At 34.0% G+C, this 17,515-nt stretch overlaps 1 protein-coding gene across 5 annotated transcripts in view; it reads right to left on the bottom strand.

The window, feature by feature from the left end:
* Elf1 (E74 like ETS transcription factor 1) overlaps positions 1 to 17,515 on the bottom strand; it is a 105,945-nt gene that overhangs the window by 16,546 nt on the left and 71,884 nt on the right. For all 5 annotated transcript variants that reach the window (XM_046454040.2, XM_046454038.2, XM_046454036.2 and 2 more), the window contains exons 3-5: positions 7,524 to 7,704; positions 2,331 to 2,438; positions 216 to 383 (exon numbers count right to left, since the gene is read on the bottom strand). In XM_046454040.2, the coding sequence (XP_046309996.1) occupies positions 216 to 383; positions 2,331 to 2,438; positions 7,524 to 7,704 (457 nt within the window). The remainder of the gene's footprint in view (positions 1 to 215; positions 384 to 2,330; positions 2,439 to 7,523; positions 7,705 to 17,515) is intronic.

Raw genomic sequence — 17,515 nt, 5'->3', positions numbered from 1 at the left:
AAAATATCAAAAGGTCTGAGGATGTAGCTCAGTGATAAAGCACCCCTGAGTTCAATGCCTAGTGCAAAAAAAAAAAATCCTTGAATAAAATTATATAGATTCCCCATCAAGACTTGATTATTTGCCCCCCAAATTAACCATCTACCTTGAATAAAATTATATATAGATTCCACATCAAGATTTGACTATTTGCCCCCCAAAAATTAATGACCTACCTTTCTTTCTTTTAGGCTGTTCTGGTGAAGAGGCTTCTGGTGAGTCTGCATATGTCTCTTGCACCTGTTGAGTTTCCATCACTTCAGGAATCCCATCTAATGTGACTGATACATGGGTAATTGGGGCAACAACAATGTCATCTTCAGATGAAGTAAATACATTATTATCTAAAGAAAGTAAAATCAACTAATTATAACATGCTGTGTATTATAAACCAAAATAATTTTACATTTCTATGAAGGTTAAAGGAGAAATAAAATTTTAAAATCTATTCTCTGCCTTAAATCAAGTACCCTAGATCAGTGGAGTCTTGATGGTCTATTTCAAAGTCTTTCTTATTTGACTTCCTATCAGTTTATCTTGTCTCTCTCCTCCAGGGTGAAGTTATCTCCTGAAATCTAAGTCTGAACTCATCACATTATTCTTCTTACTACATTATTCCTTTATACAAAAGTTTTATACCCTAAAAATTAGAAGAAAAAATTATACAAAAAATATATTCCTATAATTTGCAAGGAAAAATTAAATCCAAACTCCATGGCATGTCTTTTAAAGCTTCCACAATCTAAATCAACCTTTCCAATCACATCTCCCAACTACCATGAAGTTTACAGTTTATCTGTACCAAAACATTCACCTCAAAATTTATGTATTTACCTATGTATGTATGTATGTATTTATTTATTTTACAGGTCTATGTCTGTAGCTCAATCCATTATCTCTAGCTTGAATCCCCTCTCCTGTCTCCTTAAAAGCTTATTCATCATTTACAGCCCAAGTCAAAACACTTTCTCAGTAAAGCCTGTCTCTAGTATGAGAGACTGCTTCCTGAATGCTCCTGTCCTTTATTTTTGGCTTTTACCAAATTTCACTGCATAATCAGAGACTTTTTGATAAATTTATTTTTTGCAAAAAAGTGGGGTGCAATCATTATGTGAAGATTTTTTTTTAAAGCTGTATACTACTTAAAAATCACTGATTAGTCTTTGGTGCAAGATTAGGATGCACACATTCCTCGTGAATGTATGTGGTCATAATGATTATGCAAGAAATATGGTACAATTTTTTTTGGGGGGGTACCAGGGATTGAATTCAGGGGGACTCAACCACTGAGCCACATCCCCAGCCCTTTTTATACTTTATTTAGGGACAGGATCTCACTGATTGCTTAGTGCCTTGCTTTTGCTAAGGCCGATTTTGAACTCACAATCCTCATGCCTCAGCCTCCAAGGCCACTGGGATTATAGGCATGTGTCACTACAATGGCCTATTTTATAAGTAACTAACTTCAAAACTGAATTCTAAGATTGGGGAAAGAAATAACATCCTATTGTGTTCATGCCTAATACACTGCTATTGCACATATATAAGCAAACATTCAATAAATATCCTGAGTTGGTTTAGTAATAATTAATTTCATGAGTTTGACTGCTTTCATGTCAGAAAAGCTCCCCCTGCCCCCCAAACCATGGATTTTTAAATAGATAATGTGGAGACTACGGGTGTAACTCAATGTTAAAGCACTACCTAGCATGTATGAGACCCGAGTTCAATTCCCGGCATTGGGGTGGGGGAGTGGGGGAAGGATCTGGATGATGCGGCAATTAATTTTATGCCACAAAAGAACAGTAAAAATTGAGCTGTGGTGTGGCTCAGTGGAAGAGCACTTGCCTAGCATGCGTGAGGTACAGGGTTCAATTCTCAGTACCACATATAAATAAAATAAAGATCCATCAACAATTATAAAAGTTTTTTTTAAAAAAAGGAATAGTAAAAATTTCAATGACTTTGCCTACTCAATGATTATCTATAAAGATCACTTGATTATAACAGTCTGGGATTAAATACCCTAATAGTTTCACGGTTGAGGTTAAGAAATTCTGCATAATGTACTATTTGATAATTAGTAAATTACTTTTTGTTCCCAAATTAAAAAGTCATCTTTAACTGAGCACTCTAGCAAAGGTGCCTCAACTAGTACTGTAGCTTAAAATATGCTTATTACTCTAAAATATAAAACATGGTCTCTGTTCTCTTGATATTTACCATCTACTAGAGAGAAATGGCAAGAATAAACTTATAGTATACATAAACATGAACAATCAATTGCTCACTTATTCGTTTTTCATCCAGCATAGGGCCAGGGGAATCCATATTGAGGAGTGCCTCAGCAGCCTCAATAGTTTCAATTGTTTCATCCCCATTAGGACAGGAAGCTTCAACTACAATACATTAAAAGAAAAAACAGAATTAGCTACAAGATATCTGTTACCCTGAAATTCAGATACTGCTGATCTCCTGAACCAGGAAGCATCAATTAATGTTCCCATCAGTGAATGAGTTACCACCATTTCCAACAACTTTTAGGCACAGTCACATTGTAAGAATCTAAATATTCTTTGGTAATTATAGTATTCTGGTACCATTTTGGGGTATGTTTTATGTAATATTAATTACTCTACCTGGGATTTTAATTAACACAATGTACAAGCTATGCATTATTTTAAATAGTTTGAATATATGCCTGAAATTGTAACTCTCAGATTCAGGGTTGGATTGATAGTTTATAACTGTAACCCTTTAAATTTTACACAGACTTAAAAAGCAAATATAAATACAACATTTATAGAAAAAGAATCTCCACACAAGTAAGAGTGAGGTCATGGGTTTTCAAAAATTTTTACTGGCAACCTTCTTTCCAAATGAAAACTTAGGTAGAACTTTAAAGACAAAGTGATATTTTTTTCATTATACATTTTTATAGGTTCAAATTTATAGCAAATTTGATATGAAGTAAATCAATGATTAAGAATGAAGTTTAAGAGCTGGGTTGTGGCTCAGTGGTAAAGCGCTTACCTAGCATGTTTGAGGCACTGGATTCAATCCTCAGCACCACGTAAAAATAAATAAATATATGATTTGATGTTTTTTTAAAAAAAGAATGAAGGTAAAAATAAATAAAAATAAAACTAGTTTGAAGAACATACAAATCTGAAATCAGGGATTATAGGTACAGCAACAATCTAATTAAAACTTCAAATTCCATAAAGTAGCTAAATCTTTTTATTATTGAAGTTTCAAACTAAATCAAAATCATGGAACACAATATAATGAAACCCCATGTATTCATTTCCAGCTTCAAACATTACCAAAATATAGTCAATCGTCTTTTTTATTCAAGCCCTACTCTCTGCCCCCACGTTTTTTTGTTTGTTTGTTCTTGTTTTAGTACCAGGCATTGAACTCAGGGGCACTGGACCATTAAGCCACATCCCCAGACCCATTTTGTATTTTATTTTGAGACAGTGTCTCACTGAGGTACTTAGTGCCTCACTTTTGCTGTGAGGCTGGCTTTGATCTCACGATCGCCCTTGCCTCAGCCTCCTGAGCCCCTGGGATTACAGGTATGCACTGCGCTGGCTATGTGATGTCTTTAATGAGATAAGTTAAAATGAGGTCATTAGGATAGACTCTAATCCAATATGACTAGTGTCCCTCTAAAAAGAAATCTGAACATAAACAGGTACAGAGGGAAGACTATGTGTGAAGACACAGAAAGAAGACAGTTATCTTTATAAGCCCAAGGAAGAAGCAACAGAAGAAACCAAACCTGTCAACACCTTGACCTTAGACTTTTAGTTTCTAGAACAGTGAGAAAAGCCACTTAATCTGTAGTACTTTGAGCCACCCAATCTGTAGTACTTTGTTATGGCAGAAATAGCAAACAAATACATTATCTGAATTATCACCTACTGCCCTTAAGAACTAAATTGTTCTTTCTTCCCCCAGAATTTCTCAAAAGCACAATACTCCTTCCCAACTCTAGAATAAGGACACTTACCTTTCTCATGGTATTGCTCAGACAAGGATGAATTTTTAAACAAGTTGCATCAGAATACATTGAAAAAAAAAAAACCCATGCTAGCTACACAACAGATACATGGTAGTGGTGATCATAAACAAACTACATAGATCACAGGCAGCAATGCAAAGAAATTTCTAATCTGACTAATCCAATTCTTTTACTGATAAGAGAAACTAGTCCAGATTCACTAAAAACTTTCATTGGTTTTTCTCTGAATAAAAAAAAAAATATGAATATTGAGCCTGAGGGATGTTGCTAAGTGGTAAAAGTGCTTGTCTAGCATGCTTGAGGCCCTTGGGTTCAACCCTCAGCACTGCCCATCTTACAACAAAGTAAATAATGATACAATGCTTTGATTAAAAAAAAAAAAAAAAAAAAAAAACGGAAAACAGGTACAAAAATTAAGTGTTGTCAGCCAGTGTTATTGATGGAGATTTTGCCACATGATATATAATTTAACCTAACTTCAGTTTTTTTCTATTGTGAGAACTAAATAAGATAATGTACATTTTTCAAAAAACACTTATTACACTAATATGATATATTGAGGAGACAATGCCATTTTCTGTAACACGTTATAAAAAATGTATTACCTTAACCCCAATCAGGAAAAAACATCACACAACTACAAATGAGGCACATACTAAAAAATATGTAACCAGTAACTTCAAAACTGTTAATATTATGAGAAACATAGAGATTAAGGAAACACAGAAAAGATAACAAACTGGAAGAGACCAAAGAGAAATGACAACAAAATGAAATATAAGATTCAAGATAGGATCCTACAACAACAAAAAAACCATTAGTAAGAAACTGATAAAATATAAGATTTAGGTTTAGTTAACAATATTGTGACCAATGCTCATTTTCTATTCTTAATAAATGTGCAGTGGATAAGATATTAACAGGGGAAGCAGGAAGAAGATCAGGAAACTTTTAATATTACTTTTGTAACTTTTCCTATAAGTCTAAAAACAATTTAAAATTAAAAGTTTTAAAGAAACTATCACAATTTTAGTATATAATAAGCACTCAGCAAATGATAATTATTATTTTGATTATCACTATTACATTTATTACTACAGATAACCTAAATTTTATTCAGTCTCAAAACAATCTTCTATTCCTTTCCCCCAGTGATAGCTAGCCACTATGGGGAATTCCAAAAACACTATTCCTGCTGTAGTTTTTCCAAGTATGTAGAAAACAAACTCACAATTCATCCCCTTTCCAATCTTTATTGTTTATCTTTGGCCATATAAGATTCTATATGCCAGCCACAAACATCACACCCCTTTTTTGGATATTATAACAAAAATGTCAACCCAATTTCCAACCCTTTGACCCCAAGTATATGCCACAAAGTTGTCATCATCTTGTTAATCTTTCATCATCTTTTCAATATATTGGGTAAAAATTATCTTATTTTACACCATATTTGTTTACTAAATAAAATCTCTTGGTCATATCAATATATGTTTATATATTTTTTACTTACTATTGTTCCAATTCTATGCCTATTTAAAGTTGCTACTGATTTTTGAAAGCTCTCTATGTATTAATAATTAATCCTTTGTCTACCGTGTAAATTCTAAGTATCCATCTATCAATCGCCCTTTTGTTTCAGTTATATGTTTTGTGGGGATAAAGATGTTTTCTTTATTTATTAGCAATGTCTATTCATCTTTTTCCTTTGTACTTTTCTCCTAATTTTCATGCTTACAAAATCCTTTATTACTTTCAAATCAAATAGTCAACTTCTTAAAAGGTTTTTAATAGTTTCAATTGTTATATTACATGTTTTCATCCTTTTGGGATTTATTTTGATACTTTGGAGCACGATCAAGGCAGAGCTCTAACTTTCTTTTCTCTTCCAACAAATGGATACACATTCTTCCCTTCTGTTCTAATTTAAAATGTCACGATATTACATGTAAACTCCTTAAGTAGACCACTACCTGCACTTAGACTTAATATTCACTTCCAATATTCCAACTGACTATTCTGTCACTAATATCACCTACTTCAGTTACTGTAATTTAGGAAGTTTTAGTATTTGGCCAGGCATGGTGGCAAATGTCTATACTCTCAGAAACCCAGAAAGCAGGAGAATCACAAGTACAAGGCCAGCCTAGGAAATTTGGTGAGACCCTGCCTCAAAATGGAAAAGTAGAAAGGACTGTGGATATAGCTCCCCAGGGTTTAATCCCCAGTATTAGGGGGGAAAAAAAGTTTTAGTATTTGGTAGCATACTTACTGGTATAAAACATTTTTACTAAATATATACATATATATATATATATACATATATATTTATATACATATATATATTACTGATATATACATATATTCAGTAATATATATGTATATAAATATATTTATATTTAGTAAAAAATGTATTTATTCATTAAAAATTATATTTTATTTTTAAATATATTTTAATATAAATATATTTTATATTTTATTCAGTAAAAATTATATATTATGTATTATATATACTATATAATATATATGTTATATATATAATATATATTATATATATAATATACAGGCACTGTGCTAGGTGTTAAGTTAAAGCTAAGAGAACAAGGCAACCAATACTTGGCACCAAGAAAACTGCAGATATACCTCATTATGCCTACTTCTGGTAACTTTCTTTTATAAATAAAGATATAAGCTGGGCATGATGGTACATGCCTGTGATCCCAGTGGCTCAGAAGGCTCAGGCAGGAGGCTTGAGGGTTCAAAGCCAGTCTCAGCAACTTAGTGAGGCACTAAGCAACTCAGTGAGACTCTATCTCTAAATTAAAATACAAAATAGGGCTGGAGATGTGGCTCAGTGGCTGAGTGTCCCTGAGTTCAATTCCTGGTTACCCCCCCTCAAAAATTAAGATATCAATATTTATTTCTGAATATTTTTCTCAAATAAATTCCTAACATCTCTGGCCAAGACACATGAATGCCAACATATAAAACTACAAAACATTTATCAATTTCCAAAGTTGACAGAAATATTATTATCACTACCTTATATTTATATAATCTACTCTTGAAGTTTGAAATATCTTACTAGTAGTGACTGAACCTAAAGAGAAATCTCTATAAATCACAGGTCCTTATCCTACATTCTCATCATGTTCTACTATTTTGCTTCCTGTTAAGTGGTAAGAAAAGAATATTCCTATTTGATTCTTCTGACATGTCTGTAATTTTATTATATCAATTTCAATATATTTAAGAAAACAGAGGTAAGAAAGCAACATGAAATAGGCAGATGACAAAAAAACGTAGCTTCCTTCTTTCTACAGGGCTCTGGCTTCTGCAGGTAATGAAGTTACTCAAAAATTGAGTTAGAAACTTTTTATCTCCAAAAAAAGTCAGGACTAAGGACAGTGCCTAAAACTATGCTATAGCAAGGTCCTGTTGGAGACAAACTCACCTGTAAGGGTGATGTCATCATCATCATCATCTATAATTTCTTCTTCAGCAACATCCAGTGAACTCTCAGTAATCATATCATTAGGTTCTTCCACACAGGCTAGACCAGCATAACTATTGAGAATATCAGCACCAGGAACATGCTCCACAATTACAGCAGGAAAAATAGCTGGATCACCAAGCTGGGAGGGGTAGGAGCAGAGGTAAAGGAAAACAAAAGATTAACAAAGTTTTGCTTTTGTTAGAAATAACCCAAAAATATTTTTAATAATTATTTTTTAGTTTTAGGTGGACACAATATCTTCATTTTATTTTTTTTTAATGTGGTGCTGAGAATCAAACCCAGTGTCTCACACATGCCAGGCGAGCACGCCACCATTTGAGCCACATCTCCAGCCCCAGCTACTTGTATCTTGACAATCCTTTTAAGCTGCAGAACTATATACCACATAAACTTTTTATTAATCTTGGATCTGAATAACCAAGTTTTCATTGGATATTCTATAAAAGAATTTTAAAATGATATTACATAAAAATGTAATAAGAATAAACCAAGAAGTAGCATACAAATACACAAATAAAATCTCAATAATTAAGTTTCTCTGGAAGAAAAAACAATCTGAGTTGAATAAATATTACACTGTTGCTTGGCACACAAGTCTCATTTTAACATTATTGACTCTCATGGAAAACATCAGCTTTCAATTTCTATTGTCCCCTTCAAGCATGACTATATTAAGGATATAAATTTTTTATTACTAATGACTGATTATAAAATCATGGAATTTTATATTGAATGGACCCTGAAAATTTAACCTAGTCCAACCACCTCATATTATGAGAAAACTGACACAGAGGGTTTTTTTTAACAACCTACTTAAAATTTTAAAAAGTGACAAACTTTATTAAAATTATTTAGCTTTTTTGTTTTGAAAAAATTTCAGACTTAGAAAAACTGCAAAAAAAAAAAAAAAGCCAGACATGGTGGCATATGCTATGATCCTGGCAACTTGGGAGGCTGACGCAGGAGGATCATTATGTTTGAAGCCAGCCTTAGCAAATAAGCAAGATCTTGTCTCAAGGAAAAAAGAAAAAGAAAAATTGCAAAAAATAGCACAAAAAATTCTCATACAACCTTAATCCACATGACCCCAATTCTAACATTTAATCACATTTACTTTATCATTTTCTTCCAATACTTTTCCTGATTTATTTGAAAGTGGTAGACATATACCAGACAAAATGCTATAGTGATAATTTCCTAAATAATCAAATATTATTATATTGGTACTGGGGATTGAACTCAGGGGTGCTTAACCGCTGAGCCGCATCCCCAATCCTTTTAATTTTTTTATTTTGAGACAATTTCTCACTAAATTGCTGAGGCTGGCCTTAAACTGCAATCCTCCTGCCTCAGACTCTGGTGTCAATGGGATTACAGGTCTGCACCATTACACCTGGTCAAATACGATTTTCTATAAGGGTGGCACAATTACCAAACCAGGAAAGTAACACTGACATTGTCTGAAGGATCATAGGTTTCATTTAGTAAACATTCTGTTTCTTAAGGACAACTCCTTTAATCTAATAGTTTCTTCTCCTTTAATTTGGAGCAATTCTTCAGCCTTCTCATTCACAATCTTAACACTTCTGAAGAGCGTGGGCATTTTGTAGAATGTCCCCCAATTTTGGTTCAGATAATTCTCATAATTAGATCCAGTTAGGGTTAAAGAAGTCACATGATGTCCTTGAAAATATGTTATGTCATGAAGTTCAAAATATTTATTTGTCCTACCATGGGAACTTTGATTACTTAGGGTTTCTTCACTATATAAAGTTACTATTTTTCCTTCTATAATTAATAAGTTTCTTGTAGGAAGACACCTCAAGACTATGTAAACATCCTGTTTCTTAACAAAGCATTTCCTCATAATCCAGGGGTGCCTCAACCCTTTTTATTTTGAGATAGGGTCTTATTAAAATTGCTTAGGGCCTTGTTAAACTTCTGAGACTGGCCTCAAACTTGCAGTACTCCTACCTTAAGTTTCCACGTTGCTGGAATACTGGTGTGTGCTACTGTACTCAGTTACCAAACTGAGGGACAACTGCAAATTACCACAAGTCATAGCTAGCAAGATTATAGCAAATAGTATAATCTTAAATGTGAGAAAAAGTTCCTGCTCATACTATAAACAATGATATTACTCCATAATGTCAAGTCCTTTGCTATTTTCCTCAAATCCACTATATTGAAAATATTATGATTTAATTATAACTAAGTAGCCTCAATATTAAAAATAAATTTACAGAACTGTACACTAAGGTTTGATATTACTTTAGTCAGAAGCATTTAACTACCTAAATTTAATATATAATCAAAGGTACTAAAGAGTTTCATTGCCTTCAAAAATGCTATGCTCTGAAATTTATGCATAATAACCCTAAGCACATCTGGATCATTTTATTTCAAAATGTTTCTTCCTGTTTCAAAAAAGAGGAAGTTAGGCAGAAGTAACTAGCTCTTCAAATTGTGAGATAAGTTTTAAAATAAACTAGAAGGCTCAACAATTATGTTGTAAGCACACACACATGCAATTAAGAAAATATTTTGTAAAAATATCCAAAGCAAAATATAGGCATTTGGCCTTTCCTTTCCCTTTCTTGAGAAATAACCAGTAACTCATTTAATCCAAACTAGCATAAATATTTGCTTGTTAAAGCACTTTGGCTTCTCTTCTCTCCTAAGAGTTCAACTTAAGCTCCAACTCGTCCTCTAACAAAACTGAGCACAGAGTTCAAAAAATTTTAATTTGACTTCATTTTATGCTATTACAGCCTAGGTTTAAGGTTAGAACACAACTCACTACCCCATATATTGACAGATAAGGAATTTAGTTAAGAAACTTATCCAAGGACACCAAGAAACAGAGGTATGTCAAATGCAATTCACAGATGCAGTCCTCACCAAGATAAAACAAAAGTATTTCTCCCTATCTATCTGGCTCCTACAATTTGATAGAGACTGGCAAGGGCAATAATATTACAAAAATATTATAAACAATGATATTACTCCATAATTTTACCTGAATATATATATTCCCAAGGTTTAAGTAACTGCAGATAATTTGTTACTATTTTCTTGTCTTATTCTACTAACCTATAATTAAACTGGAGAAGTGGATCACTGTTACTCCAGAATTTATAGGTCTCAGGAATATGTTATCAAATATCAATATAATCAATGCAATTTCTACTCCAGTGCCATTCCCAGAGAAAACTGCTATTATCAGTTTCTTTGTTCCCTAACAGAGACAGTCTATGTACAGTCAAGCATAGTCTATTTTGCTTTTAAAAAATAATTTTAATTTCAGTTCAAATAATAGTTAAAAACTATTAAGAAAAGTTCAGTGTAGGGATAAAATTCAGTAGTAAAACACTTTCCTGGCATACATGAGAACCTGGGTTACTCCCCAACACCAGGAAAAAAATAGAAGAGAAAAAAAAAAGAGAGGAAAAAGAAAAATTGCAAGCACAGAAGTAGAGAAAAAAATGCTTCCTTTGAAGCAAAAGCTAAACCCTCTTTGTCCCATCACCCCAGATGTGAAACACCTACAAAAACTTAAATATAGTATATAATATATAATATTATATAATACCATCAGTACTTTATATAAGCTTTAGAAACATCAAACCTACTTTTAATGAACCTGTGTCATTTCAGTGAAATACTGTAGAATATTTGAAAATTTGGGATTTACTGGGTTAATTAAGAGTGAAAAGGGACACATGACTTTGATTTAGAAGGCAGTAACATGCAGTCAAAAAAAAAAAAAAACATGTGAAATCATGAGACATAGGGCCTTTTCCAGTGTCAAGGTCCTGACCATATTTTCCTTACTTTCAAGTAAAGGGAAAGCACCCAGTTGACCTAAAGACCATTCCATTTTGGTTTGTTAACATGTATTTTAAAGTTACAGACTCTAAAATTGTCTGAGCTTATAACCTTACAATAAGAGATACCATTTATTTTTTATACATAGGGGAGGGAGTAGCATGCACAATGAACCCATAGCTTTGCCTTTGCTATTAGCATAACTTAACAGACTCTAGACATTTTCTTTAAATGATTAACACTTTTATCATTACAAAATTCTATGAGGGAGATATACTGGACTATATTTTTACAAAGGAATGTGGAGGCAAAGGGAAATACAATAGGCCCACTGTTCCTCAGGTTCCACATCAACAGATTCAACAAAACACAGATTGAAAATATTTGAAAACAACTCAATCAGTACTGAATACATACAAACATTTTTCTTGTCATTATTCCCTAAAGAACACAGTATAAAGACTACTTAAAAGCATTTACTTTGCATTAAAGAAAATAATCTAGTTGTGCATGGTGGTGCACAACTGTAATCCCAGCAGTTTGGGAGGCTGAGGCAGGAGGATCTTGAGTTCAAAGCCAGCCTTGGCAATTTACAGGGGCTCTAAGGAACTCAGTAAGGCCCTGTCTAAATAAAATACAAAAAAAACGGGTTGTTGATATGGCTCAGTGGTTGAGCGCCCCTGAGTTCAATCCCTGGTACCAAAATCATAAAGGAATAAGAAAAGTAATCTAGAGGTGATTTAAAGTATGTGCGAGGATGTGCCTAGGTTATATGCAAATACTATGACCATTTTACATAGGGTACTTGAGCTTCTGCAGATTTTATCCACAGAGGTCCCCAAACCAATCCCCCTTGGATACTGAGGGACAACTGTAAATTACCACAAGTCATGGCTAGCGGGAGAGAGCACACAACTTGAACTCACTTCAGTTCTTTACCTGATAGTATAATAGTCAGCCTTAAATATGGTACAGTTTTGTTGTTGTTGTTGTTGGCTTATTTTCTTGATTCTATTTAGACAAACAGAATAAGTAAGGAGTGATTTTAATGGAGATATTATCTTTCCCAGGGCTTGAACCATCTGAGTCTATGATAAACTTTCTTTTTTTTTTAATATTTATTTTTTTTTTCGGTGAACACAACATCTTTATCTTATATTTATGTGGTGCTGAGGATCAAACCCAGCGCCCCACGCATGCCAGGCGAGCATGCTACCGCTTGAGCCACATCCTCAGCCCCACCCCGTGATAAACTTTCTTGACATAGTTCTCTCAGTACGCAAGATCCATCCCAGAATCACCAGTCATACATTCTCCTTTGGAGGTACTTGTTCTTCTCAAGAAAAGCATGGGCCATTTTTCTAGTGCACTGAAACAGGAATGTATATTCAAAGTTGTTTACCTTTAATTTCTCCAAAATGCTATTAACCCACATATAAAAAAGAGACCAACTGGGTATCTTTGCAATAATACGAATAGTTAGGTCTAAGAGGCCTAATTCTGTATATACAAAATAAATGTAGGAAATACCTTTGGGGTGACTGGCAAGACTCTCCACCTCTATTACCAAAAATGGAAGGAAAATACACACTCCAGTAACCCCAGCTGCTGATCTGGACTCAGGATAAACTGTCTTTTAAACTGGATTGTCTAGCAACTGACTAAAGTATGAGTCATCAGGAACCTAAAACCTTCATACTACATACTGTAAAATTCCTTAAAGAAAACTGGTTCCCAATCTCTTAAATTAAGTCATAGAAAATTCAATGTGAATTTTTGCTAAGATTTAGATTTTAAAAAATAAATAAAATATTAAGAAAATAAACTATTACATTATTTTGCTAGGACACCACAAAATAGGTACCTTATAAACAACAGAAATGTATTATCTTGCCAGGCATGGTGACACACACCTGTAATCCCAGTGAGGAGGCTCAGACAGGAGGATCGTGAGCTCAAAGCCAGCCTCAGCAAAAGCCAGGAACTAAGCAACTCAGTGAGACCCTGTCTCTAAATAAAACACAAAATAGGACTAGGGATGTGACTCAGCAGTCAAGTGCCCTTGAGTTCAACCCTAGTACCCCCCGCCAAAAATGAAATGTACTGTCTTACAGTTCTGACAGCTAGAAATTTGAAATTAAGGTGTTGGAGGATTGTTTCCTTTTGTAGATCTGTTCTAGGCCTCCCTCTCTGGCTTATAAATGGCTGTTTTTGTGTTCATATGGTGATCTCTCTGTGTGTCTATATCCAAACTTCCTCTTTTCTATAAGGACATCAATCATATTGGAGTAGGAGCACATCCCCTGTTCCTACACTAATAGAACCTCATTTTAACTAATTATATCTGCAATGTAATTATTTCTAAATAAGGTCATATTCTGAGGTACCATATATAAACGGATCAGTATGTACACAATTCAACCCATAATAGGACTCAGTTTAGCTTATCATTTGACAATTGGTTCTCTATACCCTAAAATAACTTCTAAAGTTTATGACAGCTGCACAGTGGCACAAGCTGTAATCCTAGTGACTCTGGAGATTGAAGTGATATGAATCAGTGGTTAAGGGGCCCTGGGTTCAATCCCTGGTACGGACAGAGACACAGATAAAGTTTATGGCAATAAAGATTACAATACATATATAAAATCTTATTAATGTTTTTAAATTGAAGGTTGGGAACAGTGGCACATGCTTATAATCCCAGTGGCTAGGGAGGATGAGGCAGGAGGATCACAAATTCAAAGCCAATCTCAGCAACTTAGTGAGGTGCTAAGCAACTCAGTGAGACCCTGTCTCTAAATAAAGTATAAGAAGGGCTGGAGATATGGCTGAGTGGTTAAGCATCCCTGGGTTCAATTCCCAGTACCAAGAGAAGTATAGTTTTTAAATTGAGACTAGATATTACTCTTTAGGTTTCTATGCTGATCATCATCAAATCTTATTTACCTTAGCTTCTTCTACATCTTTTCAATCAGACTTCTTCCCAAGACTTATTTAAAAGAGGAGCTTCAAGATGGTTGAAGTGATGGATACAATGGCATGTGCCTGTAATCTCAGTTACCCTGGAAGCTGAGGCAGAAGGATCACCTGAGCCCAGGAATTCAAGGCCAATCTGAGTAATACAGCAAGACTCTGTCTCAAATAAATATATAAATACTTTTTCTTAAAGGTTGACGCTATTCATCAATTGGCAACATTACTAACAATTAGCAATTGGATCTGTTAAGACATGAAAGTGTCAACATGTTTTTTTATGATGCTCTAACAAAAATATTATATTTCACTTGGCTGGCTTTTTTTTTTTTTTTTTTTTTTTGGTACCAGGGATTAAACCCAGGTGCACTTAACCACTGAGCCACATCCCCAGCTCTCTATTTTCAGCATTGTCTAAGTTGCTTAGGGTCTTGCTAAATTCCCTCAAACTTATAATCATCCTGTCTCTGCCTCCCAAATCGCTGGGATTACAGGCATATGCCACCAGACCTAGATATAGCTACTTCTTCATAAAATGACTCCAAAAATCTCTAAAAGCTATTCTTACAGCAGTTTTTTTTTTTTTTCCTGTGCTGGGGATCAGTTCAAAGCCTTGAACATGCTAGACGAACACCCTACCAATGAGACCCTTCCCCAAGTCCTTTTATTTTTAAGAGAACCTTGCTAAATTCTACTAGTACTTAACCGTGGCTATAAACTGGGAAAGATTTTCAAATGTCAAGATATAATCCTGCAAAGGATCACATAAATCAAATTATCTGGTGCTATGATTGAGGCGTATTATGAAGGCTCCCCAAGTGAGTCCTATTTGCTCCCCAGGGTTCAGAATCACTGCTCTAACTAACTAAAACATTTAAAACTACATTCCCTAAACTGAATCAACTAATTGTTCATGCCAATTTCTGAATAATATCAATATCTAGTAATTACCAGTAAATCCAGATATTATTATGAGATTTTTTTCTGTTTGGCACTTGCAAGCTATTTTTACTTTTGTTTTTGGAAAAGAATCAAAATAAATCACAAACCATGGGAACTAGAGAAGCTATCCTGGAGTTAAAATTCGTCAAAAATTAGTTTCAAAAGCAACCATTTCTATGGGAAAATTAAACTACAGTGATTAAAAAAATGACTTTATATTTTTGTAACTTTGTTGAAAGTCAACTCTACAGAGAGAAAAAATACACATATCAATTTCCCCCTTTTTTTAATATTAACAAGTAAGTTTTGGACATGTTGAAAGCAAAAATTTAGCAAATGTTTAGGCAGCAATAATAAAAATAAGACCAAGTTTTAGCAAAACAGAGGGAGAGTTCCCCAAAGTTAAAGTGACCTCTATTTAGTTACTATATGTTGTGGTTGATCACATATGTGGCAATGCCATTAAAGGGGGGGGGGTGCTCAAAAAGAGAAAAAAATGTGACCAATATAAGTAGTACATTACTTCCCCTAACTAAGCTTGCTTGTTTCCTCAATACAACACAATCCAAGGTCCTACATTGAAAATTTAAGAAAAGGATCATTATTCCCACTCTATTAAGCAAATAAGTTTGTTCAACCGGTTTTATTGATATAAAAAAGCACATGAACTCTCACATAACTTGCTTGCCAAGGTTCTCTTACAGCACAGCTCAATCTGTTACATAGTGGTTGTGAAACATCCTGCCAAGGTCCTCTATGAAATATATTAAAATGAAATAAGTATCATCTTCCTAAAACAAAAAGCAGGTTTAAAACAGTCTTTAAATATTTCCCCACCACAGATACTCTTTTGTAAAGACACATGCAAAATGAGCACACTTTCAATGAGTTCATACCATATCAACAATGGGCCAGGCCTTTCTCCTCCTACGTCTTCCCTCTTCCAAAGCTCCCTGACTCCAGACTTTCCCCAGTAACAAATTAAACAATGACATGCCTTCCTATCGGACTAAGAATCCAAACCCTCAACCTATGAAGACACCACGCTTTGAGGACCTCTCATTCATTCTTAGAATAACTTTCTTCGCCATTGATTTTGAAAACAAAACATAAAACCAAAATCAACTCACTCTATCATAACAAGAATTGACAATAATTTTTATGTAGCAAATGGAACTACAGATACACATGGTGAAAGCAAAGTGTAAAAAGTAAGAGCTCCAGTTCTATTTAAAACTAGACTCCACCATGTCCTGAGTATCTGAACTTACTAAGCTTTTGGGGTTTTTTGTTTGTTTGTTTGTTTGTTTTTTGTTGTTGTTGTTGTTGTTTTCTTTGGTAGCAGTGATTGAACCCAGGGGCACATACCACTTAGCCACACACACTCCATCTTTTTAAACTGTGAGACAGGGTTTCAATAAATTACTTAAGAACTCAGTAAGTTGCTGAGGCTGGTCACAAACTCACTATCCTCCTGCCTCAGCCTCCCGAATTACTGAGATTATAGGTGTGCTCTACTGCACTTGGTAAGCTTTAGTTTTTTTATCTATCTAAAACAAGAATAACGATATTTTCTAGCTATTGTAAGAACTTGTAAATAAAGCACTTGCTATAATGTATGGCATATAGTAAGTACTCAAGAAAATATTTTGATAATGAAAGTACTTCAATATCTGATATTGATGGAAATAAACACTCATAAAAGCTGGCTTACTACAATTTTACATTGATTGTCATTACAAAAAAAGACCACGCCAATCATCTTTTTTGGCTAGACAAGGTGGTGCACACCTGTAATCCCATCCTCATCAAGAGGATGAGGCAGGAGATCACAAGTTTGAGGCTAGTCTTAGCAACCTAGCAAGACCCAATCTCAAAAACAAAAAGGGCTGGGGACATAGTTCAGTGGTAGATTACTCCTGGATTCAATATCCAGTAACACAAAATAAAAATGACAAAAAAAGAATAATCTTTTAGAAAAATGGTGAACAAATTTAACCACCAACCCTTAGCAATAACATGTAGCATCAATAAAAACAAAAGCTGATGCATATCTATGTTCACTGTGAAAATTTATCAGATTCTAGAACCTATGCACATTTTAAATTTATGTACATTATATATTTGTTTGTTTAAAAAGCACAGGTTTATCTGATAGGAGAAACAGAAACTTAAAATGTCTT

Source organism: Marmota monax, unplaced genomic scaffold, assembly GCF_021218885.2.
Source record: "Marmota monax isolate L192 unplaced genomic scaffold, Marmota_monax_Labrador192_F-V1.1 WCK01_AAM20220418_F8-fsc00011, whole genome shotgun sequence".
Taxonomy (NCBI): domain Eukaryota; kingdom Metazoa; phylum Chordata; class Mammalia; order Rodentia; family Sciuridae; genus Marmota; species Marmota monax.
This window is presented reverse-complemented; position numbering and strand designations above follow the sequence as displayed.